This window comes from Bombina bombina, chromosome 6 (genome assembly GCF_027579735.1).
Source record: "Bombina bombina isolate aBomBom1 chromosome 6, aBomBom1.pri, whole genome shotgun sequence".
Lineage (NCBI taxonomy): Eukaryota > Metazoa > Chordata > Amphibia > Anura > Bombinatoridae > Bombina > Bombina bombina.
Window position 1 is genome coordinate 105972918 of NC_069504.1, and position 18471 is coordinate 105991388.

The 18471-nt window shown below is 36.9% G+C and overlaps 1 protein-coding gene across 1 annotated transcript in view; it reads right to left on the reverse strand.

Moving 5' to 3' along the window:
- RELN (reelin) overlaps positions 1 to 18471 on the reverse strand; it is a 957839-nt gene that overhangs the window by 313702 nt on the left and 625666 nt on the right. The window contains 3 exon segments of the mRNA XM_053716545.1: positions 437 to 598; positions 7410 to 7643; positions 8695 to 8761. Of these exon segments, the coding sequence (XP_053572520.1) occupies positions 437 to 598; positions 7410 to 7643; positions 8695 to 8761 (463 nt within the window).

Below are 18471 nucleotides of genomic sequence, written 5' to 3' on the forward strand. Positions count from 1 at the left end.
TGCAAAATAGTACACCACTCATAATCTAGCCCTTTATGGCAAATTTAATTTTGAGCTTATTATCCCTTTAAGGTGATAATACAGTATGTTATTGAATATGTATCTGATTGATTAAACTTTTTTCCCGCATAAATCTTATATATACCTTTATCTGCAGATTAAATATTTTTCTCTGGCACAGTAACAACTATTTGAGTGCTTTGTGTTTGATTGATTATTTTGAGCTGGATAGAAAACCTTTATCAGCTGCATTTTAGTGTCTACCCACTCCTACCGCGCACATGAGCCAACAATATATCACAATCTCCAGAAGCAATGCACACATCTGGGGCTGTTGATAGTAATTGGACATTACCTTTATTGCTCCCTATCAAGCACATTACTAATACATACTGAACTCCCCAGAGAGCTGGTTATATCCGGGTTCTTCACATACCTTGGCTCATGATAGTTGAGATAAGAATAATGCTCCATCAGTTTCCAAGTGATACCGTTGTCGTGAGAGTAGTGCAAGAGAACGCCTTCCCCTGGTTTGTCAGGTGCTTTACATGTGCTGAGAACAGATTTGCTTCCTATACGTAGCGTAAACTGCAGGAATCTGTATAATAAAGAACATTTCAGTATCATCCCTTGATCATTTTAACCTGAGAATTATACTTTTTAATTCAAACAAAAAGCTGCTGATCTTTGAACACATTTTAAAGGGATATAAAACCCATTTTTTTTCTTTCATGATTCAGATAGAGCATGCAATTTTAAGCAACTTTCTAATTTACTCCTATTCGTTCTCTTGGTATCTTTATTTGAAAAAGCCGGTCCATTTTGTGTTCAGCACCCTGGATAGTGCCTGCTGATTGGTGGCTAAATGTATCAGCAAGCACTATCCAGGCTGCTGAACCAAAAAGGCTCTGGCTTCTAAGATTACACCTTAGATACATTTCTACTTTTCAAATAAAGATACCAAGAGAACAAAGAAAAATTGATAATAGGAGTAAATTAGAAAGTTGCTTAAAATGTCATGCTCTATCTGAATCATGAATGAAAACATTTGGGTTTCATATCCCTTTAAATAAAGTTACATTTGTATGTTTTCATATGTAAGACATAAACCTTTTTTAAAATAACTTGTTAATATACTATAAGTAATAGACTCTATATTGGAGCTTTTCATATTCATAGGTTGTCAAATAAAGAAATAGCATTACTTTGTTTTTTGTCTATCTGAATAAACTGCTGTAATGTTAAAGTGTAAAAAGAAAATGTTCTAATGTTTTAAAAATATATATTACTGTACTGTTGCTGGCAACTAACTGTCGGCTAGATTACGAGTTTTGCGTTATGAGTAAAAAAGCAGCGTTAAGCCTCATAACGCTGCTTTTTCACTACCGCTGCTATAACGAGTCTTGTAGGTACAGCTGTCCCGCACACTTTTGTGGCCTTAACGCAAATTAACTTACACAATTTTTGTAAAGTCTTTTTTCAATGGGACTTTCATAGCGCTGATATTACAAGCTTTTTTTTGGAGGCCAAAAAGTGAGCGGTACAGCCTATCCTGCAAGATTCGTAACGCATTCTAAAGTCAGTAGTTATGAGTTTTAAACTACAAAGCTGTAGCATAAAACTCATAACTAAAGTGCTAAAAAGTACACTAACACCCATAAACTACCTATTAACCCCTAAACCGAGGCCCTCCCGCATCACAAACACTAAAATAAAATTATTAACTTCTAATCTGCCGTTCCCGACATCACCGCTACTAGAATATACATATTAACCCCTAAGCCGCCGCACTCCCGCCTCGCAAACACTAGTTAAATATTATTAACCCCCTAATCTGCTGTCCGTAACATCGCCGCCACCTACCTACATTTATTAACCCCTAATCTGCCGCACCAATGTCGCCGCCACTATACTAAAGTTATTAACCCCTAAGTCTAACCCTAACCCTAACACCCCCTAACTTAAATATAATTAAAATAAATCTAAATAAAAAATCCTATCATTACCTAAATTATTCCTATTTAAAACTAAATACTTACCTATAAAAAAACACCTAAGCTAGCTACAATATAACTAATAGTTACAGTGTAGCTAGTTTAGGGTTTATTTTTATTTTACAGGCAAGTTTGTATTTATTTTAACTAGGTAGAATAGTTATTAAATAGTTATTAACTATTTACTAACTACCTAGCTAAAATAAATACAAATTTAACTGTAAAATAAAACCTAACCTGAGTTACACTAACACCTAACATTACACAACAATTAAATAAATTACATAAATTAAATACAATTACCTATATTACAAACCCCACCCCACTAAATTACACAAAATAAAAAACAAATTATCAGATATTTAAACTAATTACACCTAATCTAATAGCCCTATCAAAATAAAAAAGCCCCCCCAAAATAAAAAAACCCTAGCCTAAACTAAACTACCAATAGCCCTTAAAAGGGCATTTTGCAGGGCATTGCCCTAAAGAAATCAGCTCTTTTACCTTTTAAAAAAAAATACAAACAACCCCCCAGCAGTAAAACCCACCACCCACACAACCAAACCCCCCAAATAAAATCCTAACTAAGAAAACTTAAGCTCCCCATTGCCCTAAAAAGGGCATTTGGATGGGCATTACCCTTAAAAGGGCATTTAGCTCTATTGCTGCTCAAACCCTAACCTAAAACCCAAAGATCCACTTACAGTTATGAAGAGCCGACATCCATCCTCAACGAAGCCGGGAGAAGTCCTCAGTGAAGCGGCAAGAAGTCCTCCACGAAGCCAGGAGGAGTCTTCATCCAAGCCGGCAGAAGTGGTCCTCCAGAAAGGCAGAAGTCTTCATCCAGATGGCATTTTCTATCTTCATCCATCCGGCGTGGAGCGGGTCCATCTTCAAGACATCCGGCGCGGAGCATCTTCTTCAAACAAAGTTTTCTTCCCGAATGAAGGTTCCTTTAAGTGACGTCATCCAAGATGGCGTCCCTTGAATTCCGATTGGCTGATAGAATTCTATCAATCGGAATTCAAGGTGAAAAAATCCTATTGGCTGATGCAATCAGCCAATAGGATTGAGCTTCAATCCTATTGGCTGATCCAATCAGCCAATAGGATTGAGCTCACATTCTATTGGCTGATTGGAACAGCCAATAGAATGCAAGCTCAATCCTATTGGCTGATTGCATCAGCGAATAGGATTTTTTCACCTTTAATTCCGATTGGCTGATAGAATTCAAGGGACGCCATCTTGGATGACATCACTTAAAGGAACCTTCTGCCCGTCTGGAGGACCACTTCTGCTGGCTTGGATGAAGACTTCTCCCGGCTTCGTTGAGGACTTCTTGCCGCTTCGCTGAGGACTTCTCCCTGTTTCGTTGAGGATGGATGTCGGCTTTTCAAAACTGTAAGGGGATCTTCAGGGGCTAGTGTTAGGTTTTTTTAGGGGTTTATTGGGAGGGTTTTAGTTTTAGGTTAGGGTTTGGGCAGCAATAGAGCTAAATGCCCTTTTAAGGGCAATGTCCATCCAAATGCCCTTTTCATGGCAATGGAGAGCTTAGTTTTTTTAGTTAGGATTTTATTTGGGGGGTTTGGTTGTGTGGGTGGTGGGTTTTACTGTTGGGGGGGTTGTTTGTAATTTTTTTTACAGGTAAAAGAGCTGATTTCTTTGGGGCAATGCCCTGCAAAAGGCCCTTTTAAGGGCTATTGGTAGTTTAGTTTAGGCTAGGGTTTTTTATTTTGGGGGGGCTTTTTTTTATTTTGATAGGGCTATTAGATTAGGTGAAATTAGTTTAAATATCTGATCATTTGTTTTTTATTTTGTGTAATTTAGTGTTTTTTTTTGTAATTTAGTAATTGTATTTAATTTATGTAATTTATTTAATTGTTGTGTAATGTTAGGTGTTAGTGTAACTCAGGTTAGGCTTTATTTTACAGGTAAATTTGTACTTATTTTAGCTAGGTAGTTAGTAAATAGTTAATAACTATTTAGTAACCATTCTACCTAGTTAAAATAAATACAAACTTAGCTGTAAAATAAAAATAAACCCTAAGATAGATACAATGTAACTATTAGTTACATTGTAGCTAGCTTAGGGTTTATTTTATAGGTAAGTATTTAGTTTTAAATAGGAATTATTTAGTTAATGATATTCATTTTTATTTAGATTTATTTTAAAATTATATTTAAGTTAGGAGGTGTTAGGGTTAGGATTAGACTTAGGTTTAGGGGTTAATAAACTTAGTATAGTGACGGTAATGTTGGGGACGGCAGATTGGGGTTAATAAATGTAGGTAGGTGGCGATGATGTTAGGGGCGGCAGATTAAGGGTTAATAATATTTAACTAGTGTTTGCTATGCGTGAGTGTGGCGGTTTAGGCGTTAATATGTTTATTACTGTGGCGGTGACGTTGGGGGTGCCAGATTAGGGGTTAATAAGTGGAGGTAGGTTGCAGCGACATTGGGGGCAGGAGATTAGGGGTTAATAAATATAATGTAGGTGTCGGCGATGTTGGGGGCAACAGATTAGGGGTTAATAAGTATAATGTAGGTGTCGGCGATGTCCGGAGCGGCAGATTAGGGGTTAATAAGTATAATGTAGGTGTCGGCGATGTCGGGGCAGCAGATTAGGGGTTAATAAGTGTAAGATTAGGGGTGTTTAGACTCGGGGTTCATGTTAGGGTGTTAGGTGTAAGCATAAATTTTGTTTAGGAATCAATGGGGCTGCGTTACGGAGCTTTACGCTGCTTTATTGCAGGTGTTAGGCTTTTTTTCAGCCGGCTCTCCCCAATGATGTCTATGAGGAAATCGTGCACGAGCACGTACAACCAGCTCACCGCTGACTTAAGCAGCGCTGGTATTGGAGTGCGGTATGGAGCACAATTTTGCTCTACGCTCAATTCTTGCCTAATAACGCCGGGTTTCTGAAAAACCTGTAATACCAGCACTGTAGGTAAGTGAGCGGTGACAATAATATGCAAGTTAGCACCACACCCCTCATAACGCAAAACTCGTAATCTAGCCGTGTGTTATTACGTCATGCAAATGGGTTTAGCAAATATCTTAAGTCAGTTCAATAGCAGAAATTCATTACATGGATCTAGCTGAACACATCTGCTGAGCCAATGAGGCATATGTGTGTAGCCAACATTCAATAGCAAGTTCTTAGTAGTGTACTGTTGCGCCTAAGTCTACCTAAGTATGCTTGTAAACATGAGAATGAAGTACATTTGACAATAGAAGTAAACTGCAAAGGCTCTTTAAATTGCTTAGACTATCTGAACCATGAAAATGTCATTTTGACTTTTACATACCTTTACTATTGTAACTATGTAACTAGTACGTTTTCTTTCCTTTTCCCATTTAACCTAGCACTAGTATATTTACTTTTTTTTTACCCTCTCTGGAAGCATATTATGCGTTCTCCAAATATGATGGCAAGTTTACCAGGATATATAAATTAATTTGATTTGCATGTATAGCCAGATTACATTCAAGTCACTTACGTTGACTACAATTTCTCTATCAACTTACCAGCATTTTAAATACTGCAGCTGTTCAGAGAGCCAGTGGGGCTTGTAGTAGGTCAAAAATTAACAAATTGATTCACTAGCAGATGGTACAAGCACCTTAGGCTCTCTGAGCAAGTGCTGAGTTTCAATTGCTGGTGCACGGTGCATACTTAAATACACTTTTGAAACAGATTTTTTTATTGAAGTAATTTTGCTAATGCATGTAAATTGCAAAAATGCTTCCATTCAAACCTGAAATGCATCTATGTGGATTCCAATTTTGGTTGGACTGTCCCTTTTTAACTCCCCAAATAATTTTGATTCTAAAATAAAATGGCAAAACAGAGCTGTAGAAATCATACACAAATATCAATGAAATATAGCAAGCAGCATATTTTATACATTGCCATATTTAATAGATGAATATTTATACTAAGCTGTGCTGAAGTTAACCTTACAGATACTTGATGACCTAAATATATACAGGGGCTGATTTATCATAGTGCGAGCAGACATGATCCGCTGTAGTGGATCATGTCCGCCGCACATCGTTAAATACCGACAGCATACACTATCAGCATGTATCATTGCACAAGCATTTCCAGTGAAATACTTGTGCAATGCCGCCCCCTGCACATTTAGCAGGGGTTGTCAATCAACCCGTTCGTATCCGATCAGGCTAATTGCTGTCCGCCGCCTCAGAGATGGCGGACGAGTTAAGGAGCAGCGATCTTAAGACCACTGCTCCTTAACTCCTGTTTCCGGTGAGCCTGAAGGCTCGTGTAGAAAAAGGTGCAACAGGGCATGATAAATCGGCCCCATAGTCAAGAGGATAGAAGGGAGATAGATGATGTGATAAAAAACATAAAGAGACTAAATAAACTAGAGGCTGGAAGTATTTTTCACATAAAGAGCAATACCAGATCAAGGACTCATGATCTCAGGTTGAAGGGAAGTAGATTCAGGCACTTTACAGAAATGGTGGTTCATTTACCGAATAAACTTACAAAAGAGGCAATAAAGAAAAACACTGTGGGGGGACTCCAGGACTGTCGGCAATTAGCATAAGGTTATCATACTTAATAATCAAGCTTCATAGGTCGTATGGGTGTACCCGACATATATTTATACATTTGTATATTTAAAGGGACATCCCATCCAAAATTAGAATCCATGTAGATGCATTTTAGTTTTGAAAAGAAGCATTTTTGTAATATACATGTATTAACAAAAATGCTTTTAATAAAAGCTATAGCTGTTTCAAAAGTGTATTTAAGTATGCACCGTGCACCAGCATTTTAAACACAGCATTCGCTGAGAGAGCCTAAGGTGCTCGTAACATCTGGTAATAACTACAATTTGTTATTGCTGACATAATACAAGCCCCACTGGCGGTCTGAGCAGCTGCAGTATTTAAAATGCTGGTGCAGTGAGAACATCTAGCTATGCTTCACATGCACGTGCAGAGAAAAATGTTAACATTAAAACAGCGATAACCTTTACTAGAAGCATTTTTGCCAATACATTTATATTGCAAATATGTTTCTATTCAAAGAAGTAATTAATCTATGCGTAGTTCAATTTTGACTGGAATTTCCCTATTAACAGAAAGTTCTGGGTTTTTCAAATGATACAAAAATAGAATACAAATATGTAAATGAAGGCATGATATTTAAAATAAATAAATAATATATATATATACTGTATATACACACACACAATCATTATCAAACATATTTTATACATGCCAATAAAAACAATTGTGTGGTCTTTACAATCAGATTACCATATTTTCCCGGCTCATTTTTAAGGTCCTTAAAATGATAGACCGTTTTTGATAGAAACATGAAATGTGCAGGCAATTATTACACAGAACGAAATATGTTACATATAAAATATGTTTCACCTGGACTGGGAGCTGTCAAGGAAAGCAGTAATGAGCTGGCGCCTTCCATCCTTATTGAATATTAACGCTTTGCCACTTGCAAGAACCCCACAGCCAAAACTGACTTCAGCACCACGGATAGAGTAAAAGTTGTGATAGGAAGACAGCCTGGCACTAGTGAAGCTTTCTGATATAAACACTGGGAAGGTTTGTGAAGCCATCTCACATGCTGGGCCTGAAAAGCCTGGTTCACACCTAAGGGCAAAGAAAGCAAACAATATTTAAAGGCCACAAATAGTTTCTAAAGCAGATATATTGTTGAATCCAAGAGAGAGGCCGCAGAAGTGTAGAATAACTAGAGCACATTTCTTGAGCACTATGGGGTCCATTTAAGAAATGCCAGGCAGATAAATGCAGACAACTCCAAACCTGTCTTCCCGGCATCGTGGATAGTAGGTAGCAATATGCTGCCTGCATTTATCACTGCACAAGCGTCTACTTGTGCAACACCGTCCCCTGCTCACATGTGATTGGCCATCAATAACCTTAGTCGGATTAATAACCCCAGATAAATGTAGCCACCAATCAGCAAGCTCTACCCAGGGTGCTAAACCAAAAATGAGCTTACATTCCTGTTTTTTCAAATAAAGATACCAAGAGAACGAAGAAAAATCGGAGTAAATTAAAAATGTACTTAAAATTGCATGCTCTATTTAAATCATGAAATAAAAAATTTGGGTTTCATATCCCTCTAATGTAAAAAAACTGAATATTCATATATAACATTCTAATGTTACTTTTAAACATGGATTCTTATAGCCTTATATTGAAAACTCACCATTAGAATGTTCATATTCAAATATTCCAATGTTTATTCAAAATAGCAAAATGTATTAATTAATTTGCCAAATGTTCAGTATACATCCAACACTCATTAATGGAACTAATGTAGTCAATGTGTTGAAATAATTTTTGAATGAAGCACAGTTTGAAGTACTTTAGTATCTTTTTTTAATGTGTAATATATTGTAGTACATAAAGTTATTGTCACATGATAACATTTATTTAATATAGAGCACTGAGAACCAAATATAATTTAAATTTTTTGCTGGTGCTGTTTAATTGGGTGCATTATTTCTATAGCGCCAAGGCTTTTAAGCTTAAAATACAAAGAAATTGAAAGGAAGGCGATGACATGAATGATTCAAAGCAAGGAACAGAAGGAGATCATGTTAATTCCAGTCAAAGTGACTGGTATCAGCCCTAAGCAGAGACATTTACTAGATATGCTGTATCTGACACTCACTTGCAGCCCGTTCTTGTACATTGCCCACGGCCAGAGCAGAATTTCAGGCAGGATGGCCCAATATAAACTGTAATAAAAATATGAAAGTGAGCTTATTTATGGAGAAACTGTACAGTATGTGTCTTACAGAATGCATCTCAGCATATAAGTTAGTAAATTACAATGTCAGATAGATAAATGTCTAAATACATTTTTTTTAATTTAATTTTATATCAAATACATAAATCACAGTTTGAAAGAAGCTTCCAGGAAAATGTTTCAAGATCGCATTGTCATATTTAGCTGAAATCGGGCAGTTTAACTTTACTAAATACAAAACAAGGACGTGTGACACTACAATTTTCTTAATACAAATATTTCATAATCTTCTAGGGTGCAATTAAAAAAAAAAAATACTTTAAACATTAAAGTGATAGTAAATTCTCCCCTTTTTTTAGACAAAAACTTCCCCAAAAGACCAGAGCATTTTTACCATCACTACATTTAAACAGAAATAGAGACTTTTTTTATATTTACCTATCAAAACTATATATATTATTTTAGTAGACAACCCAAAGTATTGATCTAGGTCCATTTTAGTATATTTCATGCCACCATTTCACAGCCAAATGCGATCTAATTTAAAAAAATTTAAATTTTTTCACAATTTTAGGTTTCTCATTGAAATTATTTACAAACAGCTTGTGCAATCATGGCACAAATGGTTGTAAATGCTTTTCTGGGATCCTCTTTGTTTAGAAATAGCAGACATATATGGCTTTGGTATTGCTTTTTGGTAATTAGAAGGCCGCTAAATGCCGCTGCGCACCACACTTGTATTATGCCCAGCAGTGAAGGCGTTAATTAGGTAGCTTGTAGGGATACTTTTAGCTTTAGTGTAGTGATCAGCCTCCCACCTGACACATCCCACCCCCTGATCCCTCCCTGACCCCTTTCAAACAGCTCTCTTCCCTCCCCCACTTCACAAAGTCTGCCAGTACTAAAATAAAAGCTTTTTTTTGTTGTTTTTATAAAAAAAACATGTAATAAATATTCTGCAGTGTTGGATCCCTCCTCAGCCCCCAACCTCCCTGACCCCCCCCCCCAAACAGCTCTCTAACCCTCCCCCCTCTACCTATTTGCCACCATCTTAGGTACTGGCAGCTGTCTGCCAGTACCCAGTTTGCTGCAAATTAGGCAATTTTTTTATAAAAAAAATTAATAAAATGTTTTTTTATGTGAATCATAAAAGAAAATGTTTGGGTTTCATGCCACTTTAAGTTTAAAGTGCATATAATAATCATATTTGTCAGCACTTTTTGTTGATAAGGTTAGTTTGATTTTCCTTGTGTTTTATATGCCGAAAGCATGTGATCTAGCACTTTGCATTGACCAGTTGTAGTAAGTAAAGTTGTTGGGGCAAGGAACAAAATGAAAATAAGAAGAGAAGACAAAGAGAGGCGGGGGAAGGGGAGTCTAAGGTTAAAGGGACCCTGACCTTAAAGACCTTGACAAAAATTAAATGTGCATGGGTGCATTTCAATTTGAAATACCAGCATTTTTGCAATGCAATGTCATCAGCAAAAATGCTTCTAGTAACAGTTATTACTGTTTTTTTTTCTGCAGCATACGCACATATGCTGTGAGTGCCCAGTATTACAACACCACACCTTCTTAGAGAGCTGATGGTGATGTGTATTGCTTCTGAAGACATAATTTGTGTCCCACAAACTACTACTGATTCTCTGAGCAGGTGTGGTGTTTAAATACTGGCGCACAGGCCCTCACAGGATATGTGCATATGCCACTTAAAGGTTCACAGGTTAAATAAAATTTTCATGATTCAGATACAGCATGTCATTTTAAACAACTTTCCAATTTACTTCCATTAAAAAAAATGTGCACAGTCTTTTATATTTACAATTTTTGAGTCACCAGATCCTACTGAGCATGTGCAAGAATTCACAGACTATACTATATGCATTTGTGATTGGCTGATTGCTATCACATGGTACAAGGGGAGTGGAAATATACATAACTTTGAAATTTGTTATAAAAAATCTACTATTTATTTGAAGTTCAGACTAAGTGCTATTGCATTGTCTTGTTATCTTGCATTTGTTGATTATGCAAATCTAATGTGTTGACTGGTCCTTTAAAAACAGTAATAACTTTAATTAGAAGCATATTTGCTAATGAAATTATATTGCTATAATATGCTTCTATGATTTTTTTCCTAGCAATGTATTTTAAGAATCTTTCCAAAAATTATTTAATATTACTTTTTTATATGTCATTTATTTTTCTTTCTTTGGAGCAACATTAATATTTAATTTCTCAATAATAGTTAAACAAGGATTCTTTTAGTACTCAAAGCATTAGCTTATTTAAAGAGACATTTAGTGAAAACTGTTATATCATTCATATTATAGAGCAGCATTTAAACACGTTGATTTATTTTATTTATTCTTTTTTGCCTAAAAATGTGGAGTGTGAACTGTTTAAATTTAAATAAATGCAGCAAATATCTGTTATCTATATCCAACTCATATTCATTAAAGGGGCAGTAAACTTACAAACTAATGTTATATAATTCTGCACATAGTGCAGAATTATATAACATAAGCTTCCCGGCACATTTATACTTTAAAATATTTCAGAGAAATTGCATCTAAAACCTCCTTTTACCAGAACGCCGCTCCTTGCTCTACAGCGCATCGCGACAACACTGTCTAGTCAAAGTGTGCCCGGTTGCGCCATTAAAATGAATGTAGCTCGCTCCTGCTACTAGACCAGAGCGGGAGCAAGCTACATTCATTTTAATGGCGTGACCGGGCACACTGTGACTAGACATTGATGCCGCAATGCGCTGTGTAAAAACCAGACCCGCTCAGTAGAGCAAGGAGCGGCGATCTGGTAAAAGGAGGTTTTAGATACAATTTCTCTGAAATACTTTAAAGTATAAATGTGCCGGTAAACTAATGTTATATAATTCTGCATTTTGTGCAGAATTATATAACATTAGTTTGTAAGTTTACTGCCCCTTTAAATGATATGTACAAATGCTCACTGTAACAATCGGCCAATGATCATTAAGAAGGGACCATGATCATTAGACAGGCAAACTTTATCAGCCAATGAGCATTAACAGGATACTTAAAGGGACAGTCTAGTCAAAATTAAACGTTTATGATTCAGATAGGACATGCAATTTTAAATAACTTTCCAGTGTACTTTTATCATCAAATTTGCGATGTTCCCTTGGTATTCTTTGTTAAAAGCTAAACCTAGGTAGGCTCATGTGCTTATTTCTAAGTCCTTGAAGGCTTCCTCTTATCTCAGGGCATTTTGACAGTTTTTAAGAGCTAGACAGCACTAGTTCATGTGTGCAATATAGATAACATTGTACAACTAACAGGTAATTGTAATAGAGTATAGAATTAAGTATAAGTAGCTCCAATCTTTGCAACTAAGGTTATGGCACTGCTACAGTAGAGCTATCTGCAGGATAATTAAAATAATGAATCAAAATTTATTCATACTCAAATCTTTATTTCAAAATATCACCAAAAAAAGAGAAAAGAATATCATTCATACAACCAGCTTAAGCTTAGAATTAAAAACACTTAAACTAAAATGCGAAAAATTCTTAAATTCCCACAATTTATATAAGATAAACAGATTAGACAAAACTGCAACAGCAAGCAGATAAAAAGCACTATTAACTAAGCACTTTCAATCCGAGGGCTATTTTATAATTATATTATCTAACTGCGTTGCTCCAAGTAGTAGAAATAGTGTGGAATTTATATTATAACATTAAGTAAGCTGAATTAAAAAGTTGGAGAGACAGAGCTTCTCCAGAGGACCCCTGACATGCGTTTCACCCCCTCTGAGGAAACATTTTTGTGAAACGCGCGTCAGGGGTCCTCTGGAGAAGCTTTGTCTCTCCAACTTTTTAATTCAGCTTACCTAATGTTATAATATAAATCCCACAATATTTCTACTACCTGTTAGTTGTCTATTGGTTCTTGCTCTTACTCTGTGGCAGGACACCTATGCCGATATATGTAAAGATTTATTCAATATTATTTAACATATTATATAGGTCTCGTGCATATTCACACACTGCTTTCCCCCATGACTTATTGTGCTTTAATAGATAACATTGTGTTCACTCCTGTGTAGCTACTTAGGAGTCAGCACTGATTAGCTAAAATGCAAGTCTGTCAAAAGAACTGAAATAAGGGGACAGTCTGCAGAGGCTTAGATACAAGGTAATCACAGAGGTAAAAAGTATATTAATATAACCGTGTTGGTTATGGAAAACTGAATAATGGGTAATAAAGTGATTATCTATCTTTTTAAACAATATAAATCCTGTAAAAGACTGTCAACATATTTAAATGCATCATTTAAGTATGGAAGATAGATTTATTTTTTTTATGATGTATTAAGCTCAAAATCTAGTAGGGTCCAGTAACTGGGTGATAGTATAGTAGAGAGGGGTATGTCCCTATGTAAAAGGTCTGTATATAATAAAATAAGAACTGGTGCTAGATAAGGTAAATAAACTGTTAGTGAGTGTACCCCACTGAGAGGCTGACATGACACGTTGCCATGGAAACAGATTTTCAATATGCTGCAGCATTAATTGAGGTCCAATGACTTTAATACCAACCACTACCCATCCTCTGTAATAAGCAGATACATCTTGTGTATGTTTAAGGCCTTCAGCTTTTGTTATGGCTTCTATTTCACTTGCTCGTGCTTCTCTCAGTTGACTCGTCAGCAGGATTAATGTATAGGTGACCTGACCCTTGCAAAAAGCACATTGCTGGATAATTTTATAATATATCTTACTGAAATAGAAAAACGTGTACCTAGCAACATCTACAATGATTATACCACTAAACAAAGAAATCATTAGATCCCAAGGAAATGAACATTTCAATGCTCAAGATATTAGTGTGCCAAGACTGATTCTATTTCATTTTAAATTAAACTGAAAATAATACTGCAAGGCACTTACATGATGCTGGATAATTTCTCAATTTAGATCAATTCAAACTAAAATCAGGTGGAAATTGGCGTGATTGACTGTTTGTTATATTACTAGTAAGTTCAACATTATGCAAAGGTAGCAAGCAGGATATATACGGCTATTACACCCATTTAAAATTTCCCTTGGTATAAATAATACACTACAACATTCAATTATTTAGGTATCAATCAGTCCATTGGTATCAAAGAACACTCACACAAACACAGACACACACGCATATACACATTAATACACACACACAAATAAAACAAATGGGCACCTGAATCTTAGCTTAGATTTCAATTATTTATCTTTATCCATAATGATGACTATAGTTGATATTAAAGGGATACTAAACCCAATTTTTTTCTATCGTGATTCAGATAGATATATATATATGTATATACACAAACATACATACATACATACATACATACATATACACACATACATACATACATATACACACACACACACATACATACATACATACATACATATACACACATACATACACAAACATACATACACACACACACACACACACACACACACATACATACATACATACATATACACACATACATACACAAACATACATACACACACACTGTACTGTGCTGTCATGCCATGCCTCCTACAAACTATACATGACATATTGACACTCATTCACAAACAATCATAATGATTGTCTGTGAATGAATGTCAATATGTAATGGTTGTAAATGATGCCTGATGAGCCTGTCACATACCTCCCAATATTTCAAAATTTGAAAGAGGGACACCCCCGCATTGGGAAAAGTCCCCCCCATCAGTCATCATCTCACTTAAAATAAAAAAAGGCCTAGAATAAAAAAACAAGCAAAATTTAAACAATATGTCACATTGTTGTCAGTCTGCCGCGGCACACCTGAGGATCTCTCACGGCACACTAGTGTGCCACGGCACACTGGTTGAAAAACACTGCCCTAATCTAATACTAAACTACCAATAACCCTTTTGTAGGATATTGTCCTAAGTTAAACAGCTCTTTTACCTACACGAATTACCAATAACCCCCTAACAGTAAACCCCCCCCACCCAACTAACCCCCCAAAATAAAAAAACTAACACTAAAAAAAACTAAAATACCCATTGCCCCTAAAGGGGCATTTGTATGGGCATTGCTCTTAAAAGGGTATTCAGCTCTTTTACTGCCCTTAGAAGGGCAATCAGCTCTTTTCCAGCCCATTAAATCCCTTATCTTAAAAAAAAAAATCCTAGCCCTAAGCTCCAAATAGGTACTCGCCGTTCCTGAAGTCTGGCGGAGAAGGTCTTCTTCCAGGCGGCTCCATCATCTTCTATCTTCATCCGGAGTGAAGGCGGTGTGGAGCGGAGGTGTGGATCCTCAGCGGCGGTCCTCACCGGCGGCGCGGAGCGGAGGTGGGTAGCTGTCTTCCCCGACATGTGGATCCTCAGCGGCAGTCCTCAACGTCGGCAGTCCTCGGCGGGTGCGGGCCTCGGCGGCACGGAGGCTCCTCTTCAGCCAATGTCCATTGTACACTAAAGATTGAATGCAAGGTCCCGCAATCAATTTGGGGTACCTTGAATTCCTATTGGCTGAAATTTTGAAATCAGCCAATAGGATTAGAGCTACTGAAATCCTATTGGCTGTTCAAATCAACCAATAAGATTTCAGTAGCTCTCATCTTATTGGTTGATTTAAAAATTTTAGTCAATAGGAATGCAAGGTACCCCAATAAATAGGGGGTACCTTGCATTCAATCTTCAGTGTGCGATGGACGATCGCATAAAGAGGAGCCTCCATGCCCTTGAGGTCTGCCACCATTGAGGACCGCCGCTGAGGATCCACGCATCGGGGAAGCCAGCTCCGCCCCTCTGCTCCGTGCCGCCTTCGCTCCAGATGAAGATAGAAGATGATGGAGCCACCAGGAAGAAGACTTTCTCCGCCGGATTTCAGGAATGGTGAGTACCTATTTGGGGCTTAGTGTTAGGATTATTTATTATTTTTTTATTTTTAAGTTTAGGGATTCAATACGATGGAAAAGAGCTGATTGCCCTTTTAAGTGCAGTAAAAGAGCTGCATGCCCTTTTAAGGGCAATGCCCATACAAATGCCCCTTTAGGGGCAATGGGTACTTTTGGTTTTTTTAGTGTTAGTTTTTTTTATCTTGGGGGGTTTGGTGGGTGAGGGGGGGTTTACTGTTAGGGGGGATTTAGTAATTTTTAAATGTAAAAGAGCTGTTTAACTTAGGGCAATGCCCTACAAAAGGCCCTTTTAAGGGCTATTGGTAGTTTAGTGTTGGGGGGTGTTTTTATTTTTGGGGGGTTATATTTTTATAGGGATTAGATTTAATTTTTTTTGTTTTTGATAATTTTGTTTATTTTTTTCTGTAATTTTAGAGATTTTATTTTTTGTAATTTAAGATTATTTTTTGTAATGTAATGTTAGGTTTTATTTAAGTGTAACTTAGTATTGGGGTTAATAATTTAGGGGGTGTTAGGTTAGGGGGCTTAGTAATTAAATTAGTTAATTGCGTTGTGGGGGATTGGTGGTTTAGGAGTTAATAGGTTAATTAGGTTTATTGCAAAGTGGAGGTTTGGCGGTTTAGGGGTTAATTAGGTTTATTGCAATGTAGGGGTTTGTCGGTATAGGGGTTGATAGGTTAATTAGGTTTATTGCGTTGTGAGGGGTTGGCGGTTAAGGGTTTAATATTTTTATTACGTTATTTGCGGATTAGGGGTTAATTACTTTATTATTTTGCAATGTGGGGGTTTGCGGTTTAGGTGTTTGGTAATACTTCGTGTTGGAGGTTCATTTTTTTTGTTATACTGTGTTTTTTACTTATTCCTTGAGGGCGGTTACATGATTTTTTTATATTTCATGTGGGCGGTTGTGTGTGTGTTTTTTTTTTAAAGGCTTCAGGTTTGCAAACGCTGCATTCACGTAGATTCTGAAAATAGTAGGGTGGTGAAAGAATCCATATTCAGTTCCGTAACTTGCTTCTGCCTACTTCTTTTATTTGTCACTTGTTGTGGTCTGTTCTGGTATCTGAGGCTTGTTTCCTGACTACATTACTGATCATTTCATTAGCCCTGTGCCTTGATTTGTGCCCAGACTGTTGTAGTATTCCTGGCACCTATTGGTCAGTGGATGGGTGAGATTACGCTGTAACTTGGGTCCCTGCCAACAAATTAAGTCTAGTGTATCACACAGTATAATTTAGATGACTAGGCCACCCTTTCCAATCCATTATAATTTATTGTATATATGCTGCATGGTTCTAGGATTCCTTTTCTAAACCATCCTAATCTATTAGAATAACCACTATTAAACACAAGAAAAAAACTCTTAAACAGGTTTAATAAGGAAGGGTTACAGGGATTTTCAGAGAAATTTATGTGGCTACAGCAAAATTTATCATTTTTATGATCATACTTTAGTGGTCTACAAGTTTCAAATTTTTAAAGTGAAAAGCTACAATATAAGGTTTAAATTAGCCAAATGGGTTTTCAAGAGGTGGAGGCTACTGACTTGAAAAAGTCTAAAAATAACGTGAAAAACAGCTAGAAAAGGGTTTTCTAATGGAATTGACTTCTACTGTTGAATTCCCTCAATGCAAAGTATTTGTGTTAATGCTGTGCAAAGCCACAGAGAAATATACCATAACCACGCTTTCTAATGGTTTTCAAATCCATTGCAAGGGCCTTGAATTTGAAAATGTTTTGTAAATCACTTCACTTGGCACAATCTAAAACTTTGCAACATAAATAATATATGAGGTGAACATGCTTTCTACTAAAAAGTGTATAAAAGTAAGGCTGATAATGTTAATGAACAGAAAATTACTTTAGTCCTGTTAAATAGCGGCTAGATTTGGAGTTTTGTCGGTAACGACCCGAAAAACTAACGCCAGCTTTTTTCTGGCCGCACCATAAAAATAACTCTGGTATTGAGAGTCCACATAAAGGCTGCGTTAGGCTCCAAAAAAGGAGCGTAGAGCATTTTTAACGCAGCTTCAACTCTCGATACCAGAGTTGCTTACGCAAGCGGCCAGCCTCAAAAACGTGCTCGTGCACGATTCTCCCATAGGAAACAATGGGGCTGTTTGAGCTGAAAAAAAACCTAACACCTGCAAAAAAGCCGCGTTCAGCTCTTAACGCAGCCCCATTGTTTGCTATGCGGAAACACCTCCTACGTTGTCTGCACCTAACACCCTAACATGTACCCCGAGTCTAAACACCCCTAACCTTACACTTATTAACCCCTAATCTGCCGCCCCGCTATCGCTGACCCCTGCATATTATTATTAACCCCTAATCTGCCGCTCCGTAAACCGCCGCTACTTACATTATCCCTATGTACCCCTAATCTGCTGCCCTAACATCGCCGACCCCTATATTATATTTATTAACCCCTAATCTGCCCCCCACAATGTCGCCTCCACCTGCCTACACTTATTAACCCCTAATCTGCCGACCGGACCTGAGCGCTACTATAATAAAGTTATTAACCCCTAATCCGCCTCCCTAACCCTATAATAAATAGTATTAACCCCTAATCTGCCCTCCCTAACATCGCCAACACCTAACTTCAATTATTAACCCCTAATCTGCCGACTGGAGCTCACCGCTATTCTAATAAATGTATTAACCCCTAAAGCTAAGTCTAACCCTAACACTAACACCCCCCTAAGTTAAATATAATTTACATCTAACGAAATTAATTAACTCTTATTAAATAAATTATTCCTA